Source organism: Passer domesticus, chromosome 11 (assembly GCF_036417665.1).
Source record: "Passer domesticus isolate bPasDom1 chromosome 11, bPasDom1.hap1, whole genome shotgun sequence".
Taxonomy (NCBI): Eukaryota; Metazoa; Chordata; class Aves; order Passeriformes; family Passeridae; genus Passer; species Passer domesticus.
The window spans coordinates 11942838-11961401 of NC_087484.1; the positions used below are offsets into that span (position 1 = coordinate 11942838).

Sequence of the window (18564 nt, forward strand, 5' to 3'; positions counted from 1 at the left end):
TTGTATTTTTACACGTATTTGGTTTATAAACACAAGAGATGCTCTGCTTGAGAGGCAGCCTCACCCTAAGAAATGCACCTTGCAGAAATGGGAGCTGATGCATTTACAGCTCTCCAGTACCTTGCAGCTGAGCCCTTAAACACTAACTTATCCACATAATGCACAACAGATGCTCGGGTAAGACATACAAACTAAAATAACGATGGCAGATCAAAAATCCTTCAACTGTATTTTGAAAGGAGTTAAGGCTATAATTTGTACCACAAACAAAGCTTAACACTTTAGTCAACTAACCAAGCTCTAACAATAAGAATGACATAATAGTTTAATGAATACATGGAAATTTTACAAGTACACGAGCTAAATTTTAACAAAGCCCTCCACTCAATACCTATTTTATCACTTCCCATCTTAGGCTTTCTGTTATAATACAAGCTTTTGTTTCTGTGTTTAGGCTTAAGGAAGACCATTGTATCCAACAATCCCCAAACCAAAATTGTATTTACATTTGTAGAGTGTATTCTTTGTAAAGTATACTTTTTGCAGGCTGTAAGAGCAATTGCAATGTTTATAGTAGAGTACAGGCTACATTAAGGAAAGATAATTCTACATCTAACAATAAACTCACTATGTCAATTCATCATGATAACAAAGTACTATAGCCAATACTACACTCAAAACTTACTTTCTAACTGGTCTTCAGATCATTACTTTCAGACCACTTAGAAATTTGTTATTAATATAGCAGCAATGAAGAAGTTGAAGATATGTTGAAGAGAATTTAGGAAAGCTGTTGGTCATCTCAAGGACAATTAGTCAAGCATTTTACCACCTAACCTTCCCACTATCTCATTTATAGTACTTCGAGCAGCAGCTATTCACATTAACGAAAATTTTAAACTGAAAACCAAGCACCAAAAATCACAATCACCCAAAGCCTGTTCCCACTCTCAGGTTCACAGAAACAGAGTCTTTACCACTTCCTTTCAGATTTCTGGATCTCTTACCTAACTGCCATGAGAGAAAGACCTGTCCCACAGTCAGGGAATCCAACAAAGCATACATTTACTTTGGATGCTTATTAGTTCTTTTGTCTCTTGGAAGAGTATACCAGACATTTGGGTTAGAATTCACAGACTATGTTTTGTTTGTTCTTGGAAGAGAAAGTTAAACTGTTCCAAGTATCTTGGGCAAGGCATGGCGCCATTACACCCAGCATGAGCTCTCAATCTGAGCACTGAGGCTGCTTCCAAAGAAACTTTCCTTTCTCACACGAGGTGTGAACTTTACTCAGCCCTTCTATGTGATTAAATAACCAAGACTATTCTGGTTAGATAATGGGGATGGCAAAGATGCCCCATGCCAGCACCAAGAGACCTGCAGCCATTCCAGTGGAGAACTGGGAGTCTGAAGACCCAGACCCAGCAACAATGGGTCCTTTCAAGGAAGCATTTCCCCTTAGGGGCTGTGCCAAGAGCCCAACCTTTCCTGTGTGGCTGCCGCCTTATTGTGCAATGTAGAGTATCTGCTTCCTGGGATATATTTGCTTTTGTAGTATGGATGCTCAATAAAAGGAGGCAATGACTTTTTTTCCTCTTCCTCTTAAATTCTTGGAAAATATTTTTGAGGTTAACATAAGAACATTTGAATCAAATTTCTCTTCGTCTGCAAGGAGATCATCAAGCACAACTAAGACCAATCACAAGAGATGAACTTTCCTCTAAAGTTTAGACATTTAATTTTTGTTTCCTCAGAAGCACACATAGTGGCACACAGCTATGACTACAGCAGTCACGCTCCTCATAAGCAAGCAATTGGCTTTCACATCTTCCTTTCCCATCCTAATTATGACTTAGTACCTTTCACTGCTTTCAGCAAAGCATTCTCAGACAAAGCAGCAGTATTTCTTCAGTTTCCTGAAGTCAAAATGCAAAAGTTAAGATATTCTGAAGTTCAACTATGTAACTACTAAAACACACAACACAAGAGTATATTCCTGAATAACAGATTTTACAAATTATACACCAAATTGTACTAATTTCTAAAAATATATTCCATAAGAAAATCTATACATTAAACCAGAGGGTTCTACTGTTTACTGAAAGGTATCATATAACAACACTAAATATTAATATTAAAAGACTGTATAAATTCAACTTAAGACGTCACATGTAACAATTTATTTCTTTTGATCTCAAATTGCAGTAACTGAAATAATCAACACAAAAATCTGCAAACAAGTTCAATTCCAAGACTGAACTGCTGTACAGGACAAATTTTATGCACAGGAATTCATAGAACCTGACAGCTTAACTCCTGAAAATTATTAATTTATTCTCAGAACTACCAAATGAGGCAAGACAAAAAAATCAAGGAGGAAAAGTTGCACTCTCTGTTTCCACGAAAAGAAGTTCGACAAAGACAAGAAGAGAACAGACATACAGGACTCTAACATTTAACTCCATGCCTGTAATGTAAACCCTGGCCCACATCCACCTAGCTACTATGTTCCAGTCATTCAGAACAGTCCTACAAACCCAGAAGAGCTTCAGATATCTAGTAAACAGTTGTATTTCAGAGAAGGACTTCTACAATCCATGAAATTAAATTACAATACATTTCATCATTGCCTTAAATAGCTCTGTTTAAATGGCACTATTCAGTGCTTCTGTGCCCCTTGGGAATGATTTCCACAGCATCAGCAGTGGGAGACATCTCCTGTATAATGGAAACAGACTGCAAAAACCTGACAAGGGATATCCCTTCAACTGCTGCAATCTTCTCAGTCCTAATGACCATCAGCAAAGGTCTTGAATCTTGCTTCTCCGATAAGTAATAGCTTTTGCTTATCAGTCCATTTATCGTTAACTTTTATCCTGCACACTTACCTTAAAGGAGAAATTCTGCCACAACACATCTTGTCTAGAGCAACATTGTTATTACTGTTAGAAATACCTTTTCTAGAACTTCTCTTTCTTTCCTAGATATAAACATTTTTGTAACAGTTTTAAGAGGTGTAACTGTATCCATCTTCTCCCCTGTGAAGAGGAAAGTTTCCTGAAAAGCAAGACTGAAATATTTCAAGTACATTAAGTGTATCAAGGAGTGCTTTTTCCTCAAGCACTGACCTCACTATCTGAAATATCACCACTGTCTAGCCAAATATTCAGGAACAGCCTCTTCCCAGATAGCTCTAGTCCAGATGCCTGACCTAGATTTCCCCTTCAGCTTTGCTTTTTCATAAATGTTAGGTGAAAACAGAGGTCATCTTCCTAAAGTACCAATGAGGACTGCCACAATTTCACTTACACTAAATGCCCAAGTAGCTTTTACTCCATACTCTTTGTATCAGTGGCATGGAAGAGCAGAGAGCTGGGCTGAAGGCAAATAGAGCAACAAAACAATGGGCCAGAAAGGTCAGATCAAACGTGCATTTCCCCTGCAGTCAGGGAGACAACACAGAGAGAGTCTCATAATGATGCTCCCCAGTAAACGATCTCCAGTCCCACGGACTTGTAGTTCAAGAGTTTTATGAGCCAAATACTCTATCATCTTACTTATTACTAAGTGGATTTTTTCTGGGTTTTTTTTAATTATTTTGTGGCATGTTTTAAGCTTGCCATCATCCTGCCAAGAACTCCTGAATTCAGAGGATTCATTTTGCCCTTATTTTGACCCTCACTCTATTAGCTTTATGAGCATGCACTTTAGTTTCTCCTTGCCTACAGCATTAGGAAAAGCAAACTGCCAAACAATTGCTTCATCTGAATATAAGCAAAATAATCAAAATGTTTTGAAAAACACTGAAGCTCTGGACATTACCTTATTTCTATGGGACATTAAGAAAGGAATCAACCACCAGTTACTACACTTTTACTAACTTTCATGCTGATGTTATAGGTACCAAGGTCTTTTTCACAGCTGTATGTACTACCACACTTTCAAAATTGAAAACCGCTAACCTAGCAAAAATCAATAACCAAAAGAATGTTCCTTTGGTTACTAAAGAACGAGGATGTTCTCTCATAGAGGGACACACAGATATAAAACACACTCTTCAGGAATCCTGCAAAGGTAAGATGGGAGGATAGAGCACCACACAGATAATTCTCCATAAAATATTGCCCTACAAACTTAGCAAACCATGTGGGTATAGCGCAATGTCTGCACTACCAAAAATTAGTCTCCAAAGTAAGTGAGCTTTACAAAAGGTGAACTACTTCCATTAAGCTAGGCCAACAAGAAGTATTTTCTGAGAGTGCACACCAAAATACTGCCAACCCAATACATTCTTCTGTTGACAATACCTCATCAACCAGCACTACTGACTTGACTCTAAGGCTGCATGAGTCCTGCTACCACACCCACCAATGGTACTACAAGGGTTATCAGACTTCAGCTACACAGACAATTCTGGCATTTAAGATACTATTTCTTCACTGACATTTATGCCAGCAGAAGATGACAGCAAGCAGGAAACTGAGACTTTTTGTTCCAAATGCAAGGTGAAGACTACACTAACTCAAAATACTCTGCTCTGAAACCAGAGCCAAGGACTTCTATGACCTGCTCCAGCAATGGACCTATGTGGAACAGCATCTCCAGCAGAGACAGCCACTACTGGACACACCCAACAGTCACTTCTGAAATGACCACGGGCTAAGAACGGGGGTTACAAATGCTACCAGCACACCAGCACCAGCTTAAGAATATAAGTCCTCCATAATACATGCTCAGAATGCAACTATGCCAACAGTCTCCCTACTTAAAAAACCTGTATTACTCTGGGGAAGGAATTTTGCTGGGTAATGGAAAGGGTAGGAGAATGAAGAGTGCTATGAGGACAACTCCATCTGCACACTACTGAGTAAGAACTCTGTCAGGCTGACACGACTAAGTTATTTTCCATTGTGCTCTCACCCTACAAAAGGCATGCAATTTGTCTGGTGAAATTTGTGTGTTCTTATTTTTGCCTGTTCATTACTAAAGTTATTTCTGTTGGAGAAAACAAGTTCATAAAAAAACAGAAATTATATTTGTATCAAAAATTCAAATCTGTAGATGAACTAAGGAAAATTAAGAAGTTAGGAGCACAAGTAAACTTTCAACCAACCTAGACTGCACAACAATGGTTTTCCAAGTGCTCCAGTTCACTCAGACACATGACATCTGCCTCTGCTCCAGATACATGCCCTTCACCAGAAGTTGATCTCACCCAAGCAGTTGAAGGCCAACACAACAGCACAACTGTAACACAGGAGAAGCTGTGTTTCATCCATACCCTACTGGCATTTAGAGTCTGGCTGTCTGAACTGGACTCAACACTATTGCCCCTTACAACACAAGTCTTCAGTATTGCCAGCATTAAGGCTCAGCAGGCTGCCTCCAGCAATAAAGTATGGCTATGATGCAGGAAAATAACGTCAGGACCCTCTCTCAAAGCACTACTTAAGGTTTTGAGGTCCTCACTAAATGGATGAGCTGAAGATAGGGTTAATCTAAAGAATGTACTCTGCAAGACTGCACATTTGACAGCCCTTTTATGTTTCCATTTGAATTACCAGTTGGTCTGAAAAGAACTTTTTGCTGGCTTGTCAGATCTGGAGTACTGCTCTAGTGACAGAAGCACCACTTTCAGACAGCAGCACCCTCAGCCAAAGACCACTCAAGCCAGTGGAGCAACCCTTTGAATTCACTGGACATTGGATCAAGCTTTCACAACTTAGTGACAACAGCAGATATGTGAAGAACCCTCCATGCCTGTATGATAAAAATAGACCCCCTGTTTGAGAAACAGAGGTAAGAAAAATTACCCCTCTGCTCAGAGAAAAATATCTCTAGCCAACCGTAACAGGACTTCTCAGGAAATGAACCTGTACCCAAAAGTTAAACAGTTCAATAAATAGTATTACAGGGCAAAGGTAAAGTCAGGCAGGTAATGCAACTCAACTGTACAATCTTCCCACTGGAGGCCAGCCATTATCCCTGTCATTGACCTTTCAGCTACTGCTATCTACTGCTGCACTAAATGCAGCCTCCAGAAAATAAGCTCTTGCTATTGTTGATGTGAAACTCCATAGCAGATCTTAAGGGCAGAGCTCATGAGGGTAACTGCACTTTTCTTCTATGATTTGGAGACGTGATATGGCAGCAAAATGCATAGGATTAATTGAAGTGTTTTCACACATTGCAGTTACATTACAAATCAATTGCTGAACTGGAAGGATTAGCTGGATCCTTTGTTTTGATTGCAGACAATCAAAAGTGATGATAATAGTGCATAAAAGCAATGATATATAAAATAGTATGGCTACACCCACAGTTGGACTTTCCACTTTGCAATGGGTCTGTCCTCACTTATGAGGATCCCTGCAGTGGTGAATATACCTCAGTATGGGAACTGCAAAGAGGTCCTCAAAGCCAAAGGTGGACCTTTGCAGCTACGGATGAGAAACGTTATAAGATTATCACCTGAAGCTAAAGCAGTAATCTGAAAGCTACCAAGACTACTTGAATGGATGGAAATTCATCTGTGCCCTGCTAGGTTTAACTCACACAGACATTGCTAACATGCAGTACCTCAGCCCTGGCGGTTTAGAACATCCTGACAGCACAAGAAACCTTGTTCTATTTGCAGGAGGCAGCATGCAGGGCAAGAAAGTAATCCAGAACACTGTATGTTTCCAAACCAACCAAGCACCACAGCTCTAACCATTTGAACCTGTACAAGATCTACACCCACATGATACAACAAAGAGATTGACAAAAAGAATCCCGTCTATTTCTCCCTCACTGGCTCAAACTTAACATCAACCAAAACTAGAATCTTACAAAATGAGATTAAAGGGGCATTAATAGTGAGTTTAGTCTATTCTCCAACCTAAACCATATACGATTTTTTCTAAACACACAAACTTGTTCTTCATAGCCATAAGTAAAGACTTCTTAAAGTTCTACATGAACTGTGAAAAATGTTGAAAACTTAATTGGTGTTTTCTGTGATGAAAGTTAATCCCACTTCAATCTGCCCATCATGGCCACTGAAAATATCATTTCCTTCTTACAAATCCTTTAAATACTTGAAATCTCTTACATTCTCCCTAAACTCCTCATCTCTTGCCAAAATAGCTTGGATTTTCTTCCACATCTATGAAGTTGTTTCCTCGAACTCTGATTACTCTCATTTCTCTACTCTGAACTCCTTCCAAGTGGTCCAAATTCCTCTTGAATCTTGGCACCCAAAGCAGATGCTGTCTGCACAGACTGTACATCAACAGCAAATAAAGCCAATGGATTTAAACTTTACGTCTCTCAGACAATACTGCTGTTTAAACACCCCAGTAAGATATTTGCCTTTTCTGCAAAACAGCATGACACTGACTCATGTTCAACTTGTGATCCAGTACACCCCCAGGTCCTTTTTCTAGTAGCTAACCAGTTATTTCTCACCCTGCATTTCAACAGCTGGCAATTCCTGCCTATGTGCAGCACCTGCATTTGTCCCTACTGAATGTTGTGCTATTTTTTCAGGTTATTTTGAACTCTCATCAGGTCCTCCAACACAGTCCCTGAGAATTTACTAAGCACATTTAATCAGCCAGCTGACTAATATTTTCATTAAAGGCCAGGACCCAGGACAGAATCCTTCAACATAACTTCTAATTTTAACACCAAATTGTTAATTATAGTTCTCCAGACAGGATCATCTACCCCCAGATCATGCCTCCATTTACTTATGAGGCCATTAAAATGAGGAAAACCTTTTTAAATCAATCAGTTCAGGAGACAAAACCTCCACTGCTCCTGCTATAGCCACTGAGCCTTCTGCTCTGCAGTAAAAAGGTATCAAGACTTCAGACACAATTACTTTTCCCACAAATCAGTTCATGCTGCTGTATCTTCCAAGCACTTGAAAATAGAATGTTTGCTTATTAATCTCAAATGATGGGAAGAACTGGGACAAACTGAACTGTCAGAGTGTAACTCATCTCCCTGAGCTCTTCTCCTTTGTAACTGATTGAAGACTCATTCTTTGCCACTCTTCTAGAACTTCTGAGTAGTTCTAGGTAATATTTTTGAGTTTTAAGAATCGTACAATGAAACTTATCAGGGCCAGTTGACACAGAAACATCTAGTGGAAGTATGCTGTAGTGTAAAATACTACCTTGTCAAAAATATTCTAAGGTTAAGCACCTGCATGACACCATGTGAAAGACAAGCAAAACAGGCACTAAGCCCTTCAGGTGTTCTGCACCTTCTGCAGACACATGCACTCCCTACCAAACCAAGTGAGGCATTTCCCAATCTTCCTACTGCTACTTCCCAATCTACTACTTCCCTACTATGTTTCCCAATCTTCCTACTACTTTTACAGGTAGCTGACTTTTATGTCTCTTGCTACGTGACACTCCATGTGCACTGTAGCCTTTGTGATATCTGCCCCTAGTTGTCTTTTCCATATCTTCTTCACAACATGACTCAAGTTCACATTCTACATATATGTTCTCATTGCATCTCAATCCAGTTAAGCTGCTCTTACTACTGTTTCTCAAAAGCCTTCTCATTACACTGTTCTCCTATCCTTTAAAAGAATCAGCTGTAATTTCACAGCCATTGCCATTTATCACCTTTCATTTTGACATCTAAGCTAGAACAAAATCTGAAGGAGCTGCCATTTATGTTACTGCATGTACCCTCTAAACTGAAAATATCACTGCCATATAACTTTGCTAAAGGTCAAAAAAAAAAAGAGTTGTGTATTTTGATTTTGAAGGATGATCTTTTAGTCTTAAATACCACATAAAAAATCTCAATCCAACTAAAAAGTAATGGACTTGCTACCAGTTCCACTACCACATCCAAAGAGCTGTATGAATGCAAAGGCAGCTAATTCTGCTAAATTTGGTAGGATTATGGATGTGATTGACACTGCACGACTTCAGAGCAATCAGCAAGATTCCACAGCCAGGGAGACCCGTTCCCAATCCCATCCCCTGCACAGCACTCCATGAAGATGGTGCAGAAATTATACATTTTAGAAAAGGAGCTGCAAGGCACAGGACTTCAGCTTTCTATGCAGATCACATCCGTAGCTACTGAACAGAAACTGAGTATCACCCATTCTATTTTATTTAAGCCTGCTTTTCAGCTACTAAAATTTAAAGTTTACAGTCTTATTTCAATCAGGAATAAAGGTGTCAGATTTGGAGCTGTAATACAGCTACAGTTTACTACAAAATGAACTTCTGTTCTCTGCTATGCAGATTATTTAACAAAGGAAGCAGCTTTTTTATGAATGAAAACTATTTTTAGCTCATTGTGTAACAGTGAAAGGGAAACATTTTAGCATTACTGTTACTTAAAAGATTTTTTTTTCAATGTTTTCTTGTAAAATTAGGATTTTTGAACTAGGATTTGTCTTGTATAAACTTTCTCATGCTAACTATAACCATATCCAAGCACTAGTCAGAATTCTGGCAGTTTTTTTGCCACTGCAAGTCCACAAAACCTACTCATCTTCACAATAACACAACTCCAGAACCAAAGCAGGTTTGACCATAGTAGATGCCACTCTGTGGAGACCAGTAATCCCTGCCCAAAAAAAACCTGCATCTGAATACAAGCAAGCTCTGTTCTCCAAGGCAATTCTTGCAGACATTCAGAGATGAGCCTGAACACAAATGGCAGAACACTTACGTTCACCCTACATTGACAAGGTTTGGGCACTGAGTAAATTAAATCCAAGGAAACCCTTTTTTTCTCATTTCCAAAACTCAAGAGTTTTAGAAGATTTAACAAAAGGACTTAGTTTCACAAGGCAATAAAGGAATGACACATCTTCTCTCCATGCCAGCTACCATCAGGTTCTGTCCTGGGGTGACTTTATGATGCTGGCATCCATCCTGTGTCTACCACACAGACAGTAAATAAGGAAGGTGTTACAACCATGCTCCCTGGTCTGCAGTTGAAGATGCTAAAGCACAGCACTCAATAGAGACATTTAGCACAACAGAAGTAATAATAATTTCTACAACAGGCCTTGGACAAGCTAAGTCAAAGTAATCCCCTGCTGCAGATTTCTGTTATTTACAGAAATAAAGCAAATGCTATCTGAATGTTTCCAGAAAAAGGAACAAGGGTGCAATGGTCAAAATGCTTGATGAAAACCTGACCTTTCCATGTCAGTTCCCAGTTCTACTACTGATTTCCTCTATGACCTGGACACTCCACTTGGACCTGGCTTTAACAACATAAAGGTATTTTACTTCCACAGAATAAATGGAATTTTTCTTCATCCCACAGAAAATCAATGTCCTGTTGGCTGTTTTACACTCCACACAAAAAACAGTAGGACAGTACCTCCTCAAGGCAGATGAGAAAATATAATCTTAGGGTTCCATGTCAACAGAAATTTATTTCCTTCTTTTTAAATAATTGATTAGGAACACAGTAAAATAGCTGGTCTGATGCACCATGCCTGTCACATGGCACAGCAGCAGAAGAGGACTGAATCACAAAGTTTCTCAATCACTCAGACATCATGATGCAACTTCCCTTCCTGCCAGGCAGCCCCCACACTCCCCTGCAGGCACTGAGAGCTTCCTGGCCAGGAGCTGGGACCTTTCACCCCCCTCTCCCCAGGTTAGGGATGCATTAGTGCCTACCAATGCCATGAGGTCCTCCACAGACTAGAAAGAAATGAGAAACAGATACAGGAACAGATGCCTGATCCTAGAAGACAACTAACAAAAAATGTAAGTGGGGAGAGCAAAACAAGCTCAAAGTCTAGACAGCACCCCAGGAAGGCACCGAGCAGAGCCTGGAACAGCCCCACTGCTCCTGGGAGGCGTTTGGGAATACAGCAGCTGCTGTCCAGCAGCTCTGCTGGAGTCTCAGAACTGCTCAGACCCCTTTCACTGCTCACACCTCCTTGTGTCACAGACAGCCAGCCTTGGCCAAATCCAAACAAAAAGGTCCCTCTTACTTATTTTCTGAAGCACTTTAAAAACTGACAACCTTGGAACACCAGTTTTTCACAGCTGACCTAGGTGCTCACACTGGAACACTCAATGTAGCCAGAAGCCAGCGTTCTTTCCCACAGGTGACTACACCAACAATAGGTGACCTTTTTGTTTCACTAAATCATGTTAATGATATGCTTCTTAGAAGTCAGGAAGGTTAGATCAGTACCAATCAATTCCCAAGTCAATTGCACAGCTCAAAGTTTACACAGTATGTTTTCTTTAAACTTTGTGAAACTGTACTTGTAATTAGCCAACGAGAAAAAGCAGCTAACAAAAGCAGCAGTATGCAGCCATCAGTGTCATGCCAAATACCAAGACAAACATTTCCTCAGTATACATGTAATAAAGATACACTGCTGTCACTCATGACACTGATACAGGGACATTAAACTTATGAGGACCACACTTACACCACAGAGTAAATTTAAATAATGCCAAAAAAGCTGTTTCTCACAAGACCAAGAAAATCAATATTCTACAGGATGTAACAGCATTGTACAAAATTTTAAGAAAAGGTAGCAATTCTTCCAAACACGATGGAGCTGATGGCTGAAAAATATTGCTAACCTGTCTGAAGAGCCAGTGTGTGGACAAATCTCATACATACAACAGCTGAGTCACCTACAACAAAAAAAAAAAACCAGTCAGAGTAATGAATAGGCTAAATGAAACATAATCTTGATTGCCCCTGCTAAGAAAACACCACACAATTGCAGTGAGTGCATAGTGCAAAGAAAACACTTTAACAAATTCTAACTCAGCACCCTCAGAGGAGGAAGCAGCCAGCCAACGTGGCCAGACAACCATCAGCACTCATGTTGGAACAGTTCAGTTACCCATCTCCTGCTGCTGGAGGCTCTGCTATCTCAGCTTCCTGAAGGGCTCCAAAACTCTCTTCCAACTACAGCACCTGCAGGGATACACTGATCCCAGCAGGCAAGGCAGAGCACTGATGGCAGCAGCAAGCTTTCAGAGCCAATACTGCAGACACTCGAGTTTATCTTCACCTTCAGTATGAACTCTGTTAAGGTTCTCAGTGTTTAATTCACCTAGGAGCCGTTTATCCTGACCAGGCTCAAACAGGCCTCCTGTCAGAGGTGCTCGCAGTGCGAGATCCCGGCTCCACAGCCCAGCTGATGGAAAAGCGCTCTACAGCCTTTGTCAGCAGCAGCAGCAGCAGCACGCACTGACTCATGTGCTGAAAAAAGGATGAGACGCACTGAGTCCTCATCTCGGGCTGCCAAAGTTTCTCCTCGGAGCGATCAGCGGCATTCCCCCGGCCCCGCCACTGCAGAACCGCTGACGTGTGCCCGACAGCCCGAACGCGCGCGGCTCGGTAACCGGGACCGCGGGCAGAGCCGGGCTGGGAGGAGGAGGAGGAAGCGGCCCGGGAGAGCTGCCCGAGTGCCGGGTGGCCCCGGGGCAAGGCGGGGGCGGCCCGGCCCCTGGGCCAGCGCCGCACGTGTCCGGACACCGCGGCCGCGACGCGCCGGCCACGCGCCCCGGGCCCCGCTCCAGGGCACCGGCCCCGCCACAAGCCCCGCGCCCGGCGCTGCCGCGGGCGGAGGAGCGGCCGGCGCGGCTGAAGGGCGCTGCGGGCGGCCGTGCCGCGCCCGGCGCGGCGGAGACCGCGGGCGCCGCCGGAGGCCCGCGGACCCTCCCTCACCTGCCGGGCCGGGCCGTGCCGTGCCCGCGGCCCCACTCACCGGCGGCCTCAGCGCAGCCCCATCGCCGGCGGGGCGGGCGCGGGACCGGCGCGCGACCGGCGCTCCCCCCCCACCCCGCCCGCCGCGCGCGGCTGCCTCGCGGGGCGCGAGCGGATCGGCCGCCAACCGGCTGCACGCGCCGGCCGCGCTGGGCGGGGCGGGGCGGGGCGGGCGCGGAAGTGACGGCGGCGCGGCACGCGCCCGCGCCGCTCCGCGCCGGAAGAGCGGGGTGTCGCGCGGGGCCCGGGGGGGCGGGGCTTCGGCGGGAGGGGCAGGGGCGGGGGAGCGCGTGAGGGGACGTGAGGGGACACGGGGATACCGGGATACCGGGATACCGGGGTAGGGACACGGGTATGGGACATGGGGGTATGGGGACACGGGGATGGGACATGGGGATATGGGACATGGGGGTATGGGGATGGGGGTATGGATATGGGACACGGATATGGGACATGGATGTGGGATATGGGGACGGACATGGGTGTGGGGATATGGGGACATGGATATGGAACATGGATATGGGGACATGGATATGGGACATGGATGTGGGACATGGATATGGGACATGGATGTGGGATATGGGGACGGACATGGATATGGGGATATGGGGTTGGGGACATGGATATGGGGGGACATGGATGTGGGGATATGGATATGGGCTGTCACGGGGCAGGGAAGGACACCAGGCCAAGGGCTTGTGGCTGCTGTGGGGATTTGGCTGCAGCCAGCACTGGTGAGCCTGGGCAGGCGAGCCCCACACGAGCAGCTCTGCACACCCCACTCAGTGAGACCACTGGGAATGCCAGAGGCGAGAGAGGCTGGGGATCCCCTCAGGGAAATCCCTGTAAGGCCTGAGGGCCCTGGGGCACCCCCATGACACACCCCAGCCCGCAGTGCTCACTCAGCTCTTCCCCTCAGCCTGACAGAAGGGATCAGGGATCTTTCCTATTGTCCCAGCTACACCTGCTTTTATAACCCATCCCTGTCAACTGTCTGCTCAGTTTTAAAGACCACTGCAAACCATTTAGAGGATTTGTGAGGCACCATAGGATCTATATTTATTTTCACATACTATTTTTTTCCAGTAGTTCTTCTCCATTGCAGATGAAGGGAGCCATTCACTGTTACATCCCCTTGCATGCTACCCCAGCAGTGACTGAACAGGGGTTACATCCATGTGGCAGAACATCACATCAGCCCAGCACCACTCTGGGCCTCCTGTGACAGCTCCAGTGACCCACAGCTCTGGGATGAGTCTGCCCAGCATGGGAATCCAGCAGGAAATTCTGACAGTGATAGGAGGAAAAGACACAGTTTTTTGTTGGCCTGGTGAGTTGATTCACTCATGTGACCACTGTTTAAGGGAATGAGAGGAAAACAAAATGAGAAAGCTGCCCCTTCTGGCAGCCACCCACACATAACGCTGAGCTGCTCTGACTCAAATCAGATGGACGCCTTCCTCTACTCGAAAAAACCCCAAAACCATCTATTTTCTGTTAATGTGCTAAGTCTGCTGTCACAGTTTGATTCTCTGTTGTCTGCACACCTCACCACTCTTGCCAAGGCTGGTGTCAGCCTGGCTCAGCTTCTGTCCCTGCTCACCCGGGACACACCAGCCACTGGGTTTTGTGGAATGACTCAGCAGTAACTTCCCCTGATTCTCTGGAAATTCAGTGATGCAGTATTTACTGAGAAATCAGGACTAAGAGCTTGGTGATCTTCTCAGGCAATTCTTAAAATTCTTTTGCATGGAAGTTTTAAAGATGGGTATGAACCAGTGGTTTTCATTCACTCTGGTTACGTATGAAAGACCATGTGAAATACCTCCAATATGGTGACACTGCTGTGTCAATTTTTTAAACAAAGAACAGAAAAATTACTGAATAATTTCAGAGGTTTTTTTCATTGAATTGCAATTTTTGTTGTCCAACATCCAACCGACCTAAATCACTGCTATCCTTGCCCATTGCAATCAGCTTGCAAAATTCCCATCTATATATGTCTTTATTGTTGCCTATTCTTCCCTTTTGAGCAAGATGTTTTGTTTCAAAACCAGAAAAGCCTCCTTTGATGCCACTGAAATTGTGCACATTTGAGTCACCTAACAACACACTGATGGAGGACTGCCCCAGGTTCCATTTGGATCACACTGAGGTAGTTCCTCAGGCTCACTTTTTCTCATAACCTCTTTCAGCCTCGCGAACTTGCTAGCAGTGTCCCCAGTGGAGTCATAGGAACGTGGGGAGTGTGAAAGGGGTCCCCTTCTGCCTGGGTGTTGGAAAAGCAGAGGTAAAACATATTAGTACAAGTAGCTTTCTAGGTCATACAGACTTATACACTACTATGATGAGGAGAAGCCAAGCAGATTTTTTTTTTTTTTGGATGAAGTACTCACTGGTAAAAAGAGCCTATCTTATGACTCAGAGGAAAAATATTATGAAATTATTAGTGCTATTAAACAGAAGCTCTTACTCTATCATTCCCTATTAGTAAAAGGAGTTAAAAGGTTTGCTTTGATATATACATTTCTATGTTCTTCATGAAAATGCCTTTAGTAATTTTCAATTAAAGATTAATTTCTCATCACATTTTTCAACCCATTGTATATTCTAATGTATTATCTTTATCCCCATTAGAAGGTTTCCCTTAACACCTAATTGCTTTTCTTTTTCAGTCACTGGCAAATTTGAACTCGTTTATTGCTTCACAAACCTCAAACCATGCAGGCTTTTATTAACTCAGAGATTAATTTTGTGGTTGGCACACTCCCTGCTTTCCAGCTCTCTTGGCATCGCTCTGGTTTGTACTGCTGGAAGTGCCTGGCAACCTCAGCTCTCCTGCAGCATTCCTGGCTGCAGCTTCCCTAGGGAAGAGAGGGCTCCCAGGGCATCACGAGTTATTTCTAGGCATACACCTAGAAATCACAGCATTCAGTGCTTTTAAAACATCAGGTGTTTTACCTGGTAGAAAAAAATAAATTAAATTGTGAGAGAAATTACAAGAAAAACAACATTTTTTTTCTCCATTCTGTTCACCTTAGAGGGATTGGTGAGCAGGAGGAAATGAGCCAGAGAGAACAATCCAGGATTGTCAGTGCTTCTGGAAATGTTATGGCCATTCACAGACAGTGTAATTCCTCCAGACTTTGCTCTGGGAGGAGGTGAGCAGCTTGGGGCTTGAGGACAGGAGGAGTGCTAAGTCCTGCAGCCTTTCTTAACGGGCTTCCCATGATGATTTTGATGGCATAATTACATATATTCCACCTGAAACCTTAACTGGGTGCAAGTCCCACTTAATAATAAAACGTACAAGTAATTTACAGCTTTCTGCGACCAGAACATTTCTTACACATTTCTCAATTTCTCAATTGCTCCCTCCCATCACCTTTTACCCAGTGTCGAGGGCGTTTGCTGTTTTCTGTGTCTGGCTTTGCCCCACCAAACCCTGCACTCTCTCCCAGGTGAGGCACAAATGAGCTGAACAATCCTTATTAAGTGTACAGCATTTAGTGAGTCTCAGACTGACTAATCACATTTTATGTGCTTTCCCAGTCTGACTGTACTCACTGTTATCTCCCATCTGTAACTGTAAATCCTCCAGGGCAGAGATCAGCACTGTTACTTGTTGTATATTACCTAGCTGAAAGGAGCCAAGGATTTTATGTGCTTTGGCAATAAACAGCATAAATATCATTATGCTTTAAGAACTTTTGTGAAGTTTTTCTCCTTTGCGCATGGTTTCTAAATCAGGCAGGACAAAAACCTATCTGGGGATCACATTTATGTATGAAACCTATCTTGTGCCAAAACTAAGATATCCAAGTAGCAGAGAAAATAAATCAGAAACTACTGTTTATTTATTCAGTCTCTTTAATGTGTATATATTAGCGTGTTCCACCCTGCCTTTCTGGTAGGGCTGTATAAATATGTGCCTTAGCTCAGAGGAGGTTATGGGACCCACCTCTGCAGTGCACCAGCAGCCAGCTGGCCACATCTGGCCCCAGATGCTGCAAGCACACCTCTGCTAGCCCTGCACCAACAAGCCCTCCCTGAGGACAGCTGTGAGGCCTCCTGTGGTTCACCTCTGGCCCTGTTTGTTTGATTTTCCTGGCAAGGGTGTTGCACAGGGGATAAAATCCCCATAGCTCACTCTTTCTAATCCCCATGCATCCTTAGGCAAACAAAAAGAGGCTCATAAGAAAAGGGGCTGAGAAAGGACACGGCTCTGTGCCTTGGCTGTGTGTGTGGACATGACATTCCTCCTGCTGCCTTTATGTGTTTTCTCTGACCTCAGCTGCTTGCAGGCTCTGCCAGCTTAGATTTTCAAGTTCAGTAGGTTGGCAACAGCAGTGGCATCCCTCTGGGCTCTCAGACACGGGCATGGGATCTGCATGGGAATGTGACTCTTGAACTGAGTGCCAGAGCTCATGAACACAGACAGGTATATGGTAACTCATTAAATGGTGGTTAGCAATTACAGTTTCACTCTTCAAGATGATTCACATGCAGTTGAAAGCCACAAGTCTTTAAAAGTTTCCTTTGAAAGCTCCTTAAACTACTTTGGCAAGCCTGAGTTGTTGAACAATTTATCACTTCTCTGCCAGATGAGCTTGTGAAACCACTTTAAGAGGAAATTGTACAAAGTGCCCAAGATTGTCACAGATGAAGTTTCTTTTCTCTTGTGCCACTCAATCCTTTTCCCCCCATTTCCCAGACATCCAGTTCTTCATGGTTTAAAATAGCCTGGTGAGTTATTTCCATTACAACAGCAGCCTATCTAGTAAGTCTCATGTCTTCAACAGCAGTCAGAGGCAAAGGAGAATTCACTGCTCCATTTACTTGAACAAGATCTTTAAAAGTCACTTTTTATAGCAGATGAAAAAAATAATACTGTGCTTTCCTATTCCTCTCACTAGCCCCATGACTGCCATGGGAAGCAGTAAAGGAGGTCACTCCTGTCTCCAGATTACTTCTCAGGGCCTTTGAAGACTATTCCCTCCATGGAATTTACCTTCCCCTCTCCTCTCCTGGTTCCCTGCTGTAATGGAATCACTGTGGAGCTACTTGGCACATCCTTTTTGTTGGTACTTGCCCCTTTCCCTCTCCCTCCTATTTTTAAAAGAAGGCAGAAGTCCTTCAGTCAGTAGGACTGACAGCCTTTGCCTAGCTCACATCATACCTAGGGAAAAGTGGGATGTGAGTGCCTTAATCTGCTTTCGCACCTCCACCACAGTATTTCAGAAAGCTGCCATGCAGCACACACTCAAAAGCTCCCTGAGGGATTGTCCCCACCGAGGACACCAGTTTCCTGATGGCTTGCACAGGGTTTGTCCCATCCAGCCTGCAGCCTGGGCTGAAATCCTGGGGCACCACATCAGCACTGGTGATCATAACAGCAGGGCAAAGGCTGCCACACTGTGACAGAGGGTTGAGTTTGGCAGCAGTTGTCCCACCACAGGGAAAAGTTGCCAAGGGGACCCAGTAGGTACCTGCAACACTGCTGACTTCACTGGGAAGTATTCCAGTGAACGGGGGGGAGCTCCACCCTGACCAATGGACAGCATAAACCCCATACTAGGTAACCTAATTACAGCTAAATTACCCCAGGACTGCTAAGAAAAATAAAACAACTAGCTAAACAGAGCTAAAATACCCCCACATACAAATCTTGAACATGAGCCTTTAGAGAAACCATCACTTCTACCCAGCAAAATACAACAGGCAAAGGGCAAGAGTCTTTGCTTTTATTATTTAGCTGCAAGTATTTGACTGTGAAATGAATCTGCTGATCACTGCCCACCCAGCACAGAGGACAGATTCAAACTCTCTGGCAGC

The 18564-nt window shown here is 43.6% G+C and overlaps 1 protein-coding gene and 1 long non-coding RNA gene across 5 annotated transcripts in view; one reads left to right on the plus strand and one right to left on the minus strand.

Annotated features, from left to right (window-relative positions):
• Positions 1 to 12884, minus strand: part of ATP13A3 (ATPase 13A3) — a 54975-nt gene extending 42091 nt beyond the window's left edge. The window contains exons 1-2 of one of the 4 annotated variants that reach the window (XM_064385711.1): positions 12731 to 12884; positions 11592 to 11645 (exon numbers count right to left, since the gene is read on the minus strand). In XM_064385711.1, coding sequence (XP_064241781.1) covers positions 11592 to 11629 — 38 coding nt within the window. In that variant the 5' untranslated portion in view covers positions 11630 to 11645; positions 12731 to 12884. Of the gene's footprint in view, positions 1 to 11591; positions 11646 to 11860; positions 12034 to 12690 lie in introns of those variants that run through there. The other 3 variants (XM_064385708.1, XM_064385709.1, XM_064385710.1) reach the window with 3 other exon arrangements.
• Positions 12885 to 13039: 155 nt separating this feature from the next.
• On the plus strand, positions 13040 to 16583 carry LOC135278862 (uncharacterized). Its single transcript, XR_010346250.1, has 2 exons — positions 13040 to 13069; positions 13835 to 16583. It is a non-coding gene; the product is annotated as an uncharacterized LOC135278862 (long non-coding RNA).
• The last annotated feature ends 1981 nt before the right edge of the window (positions 16584 to 18564 follow it).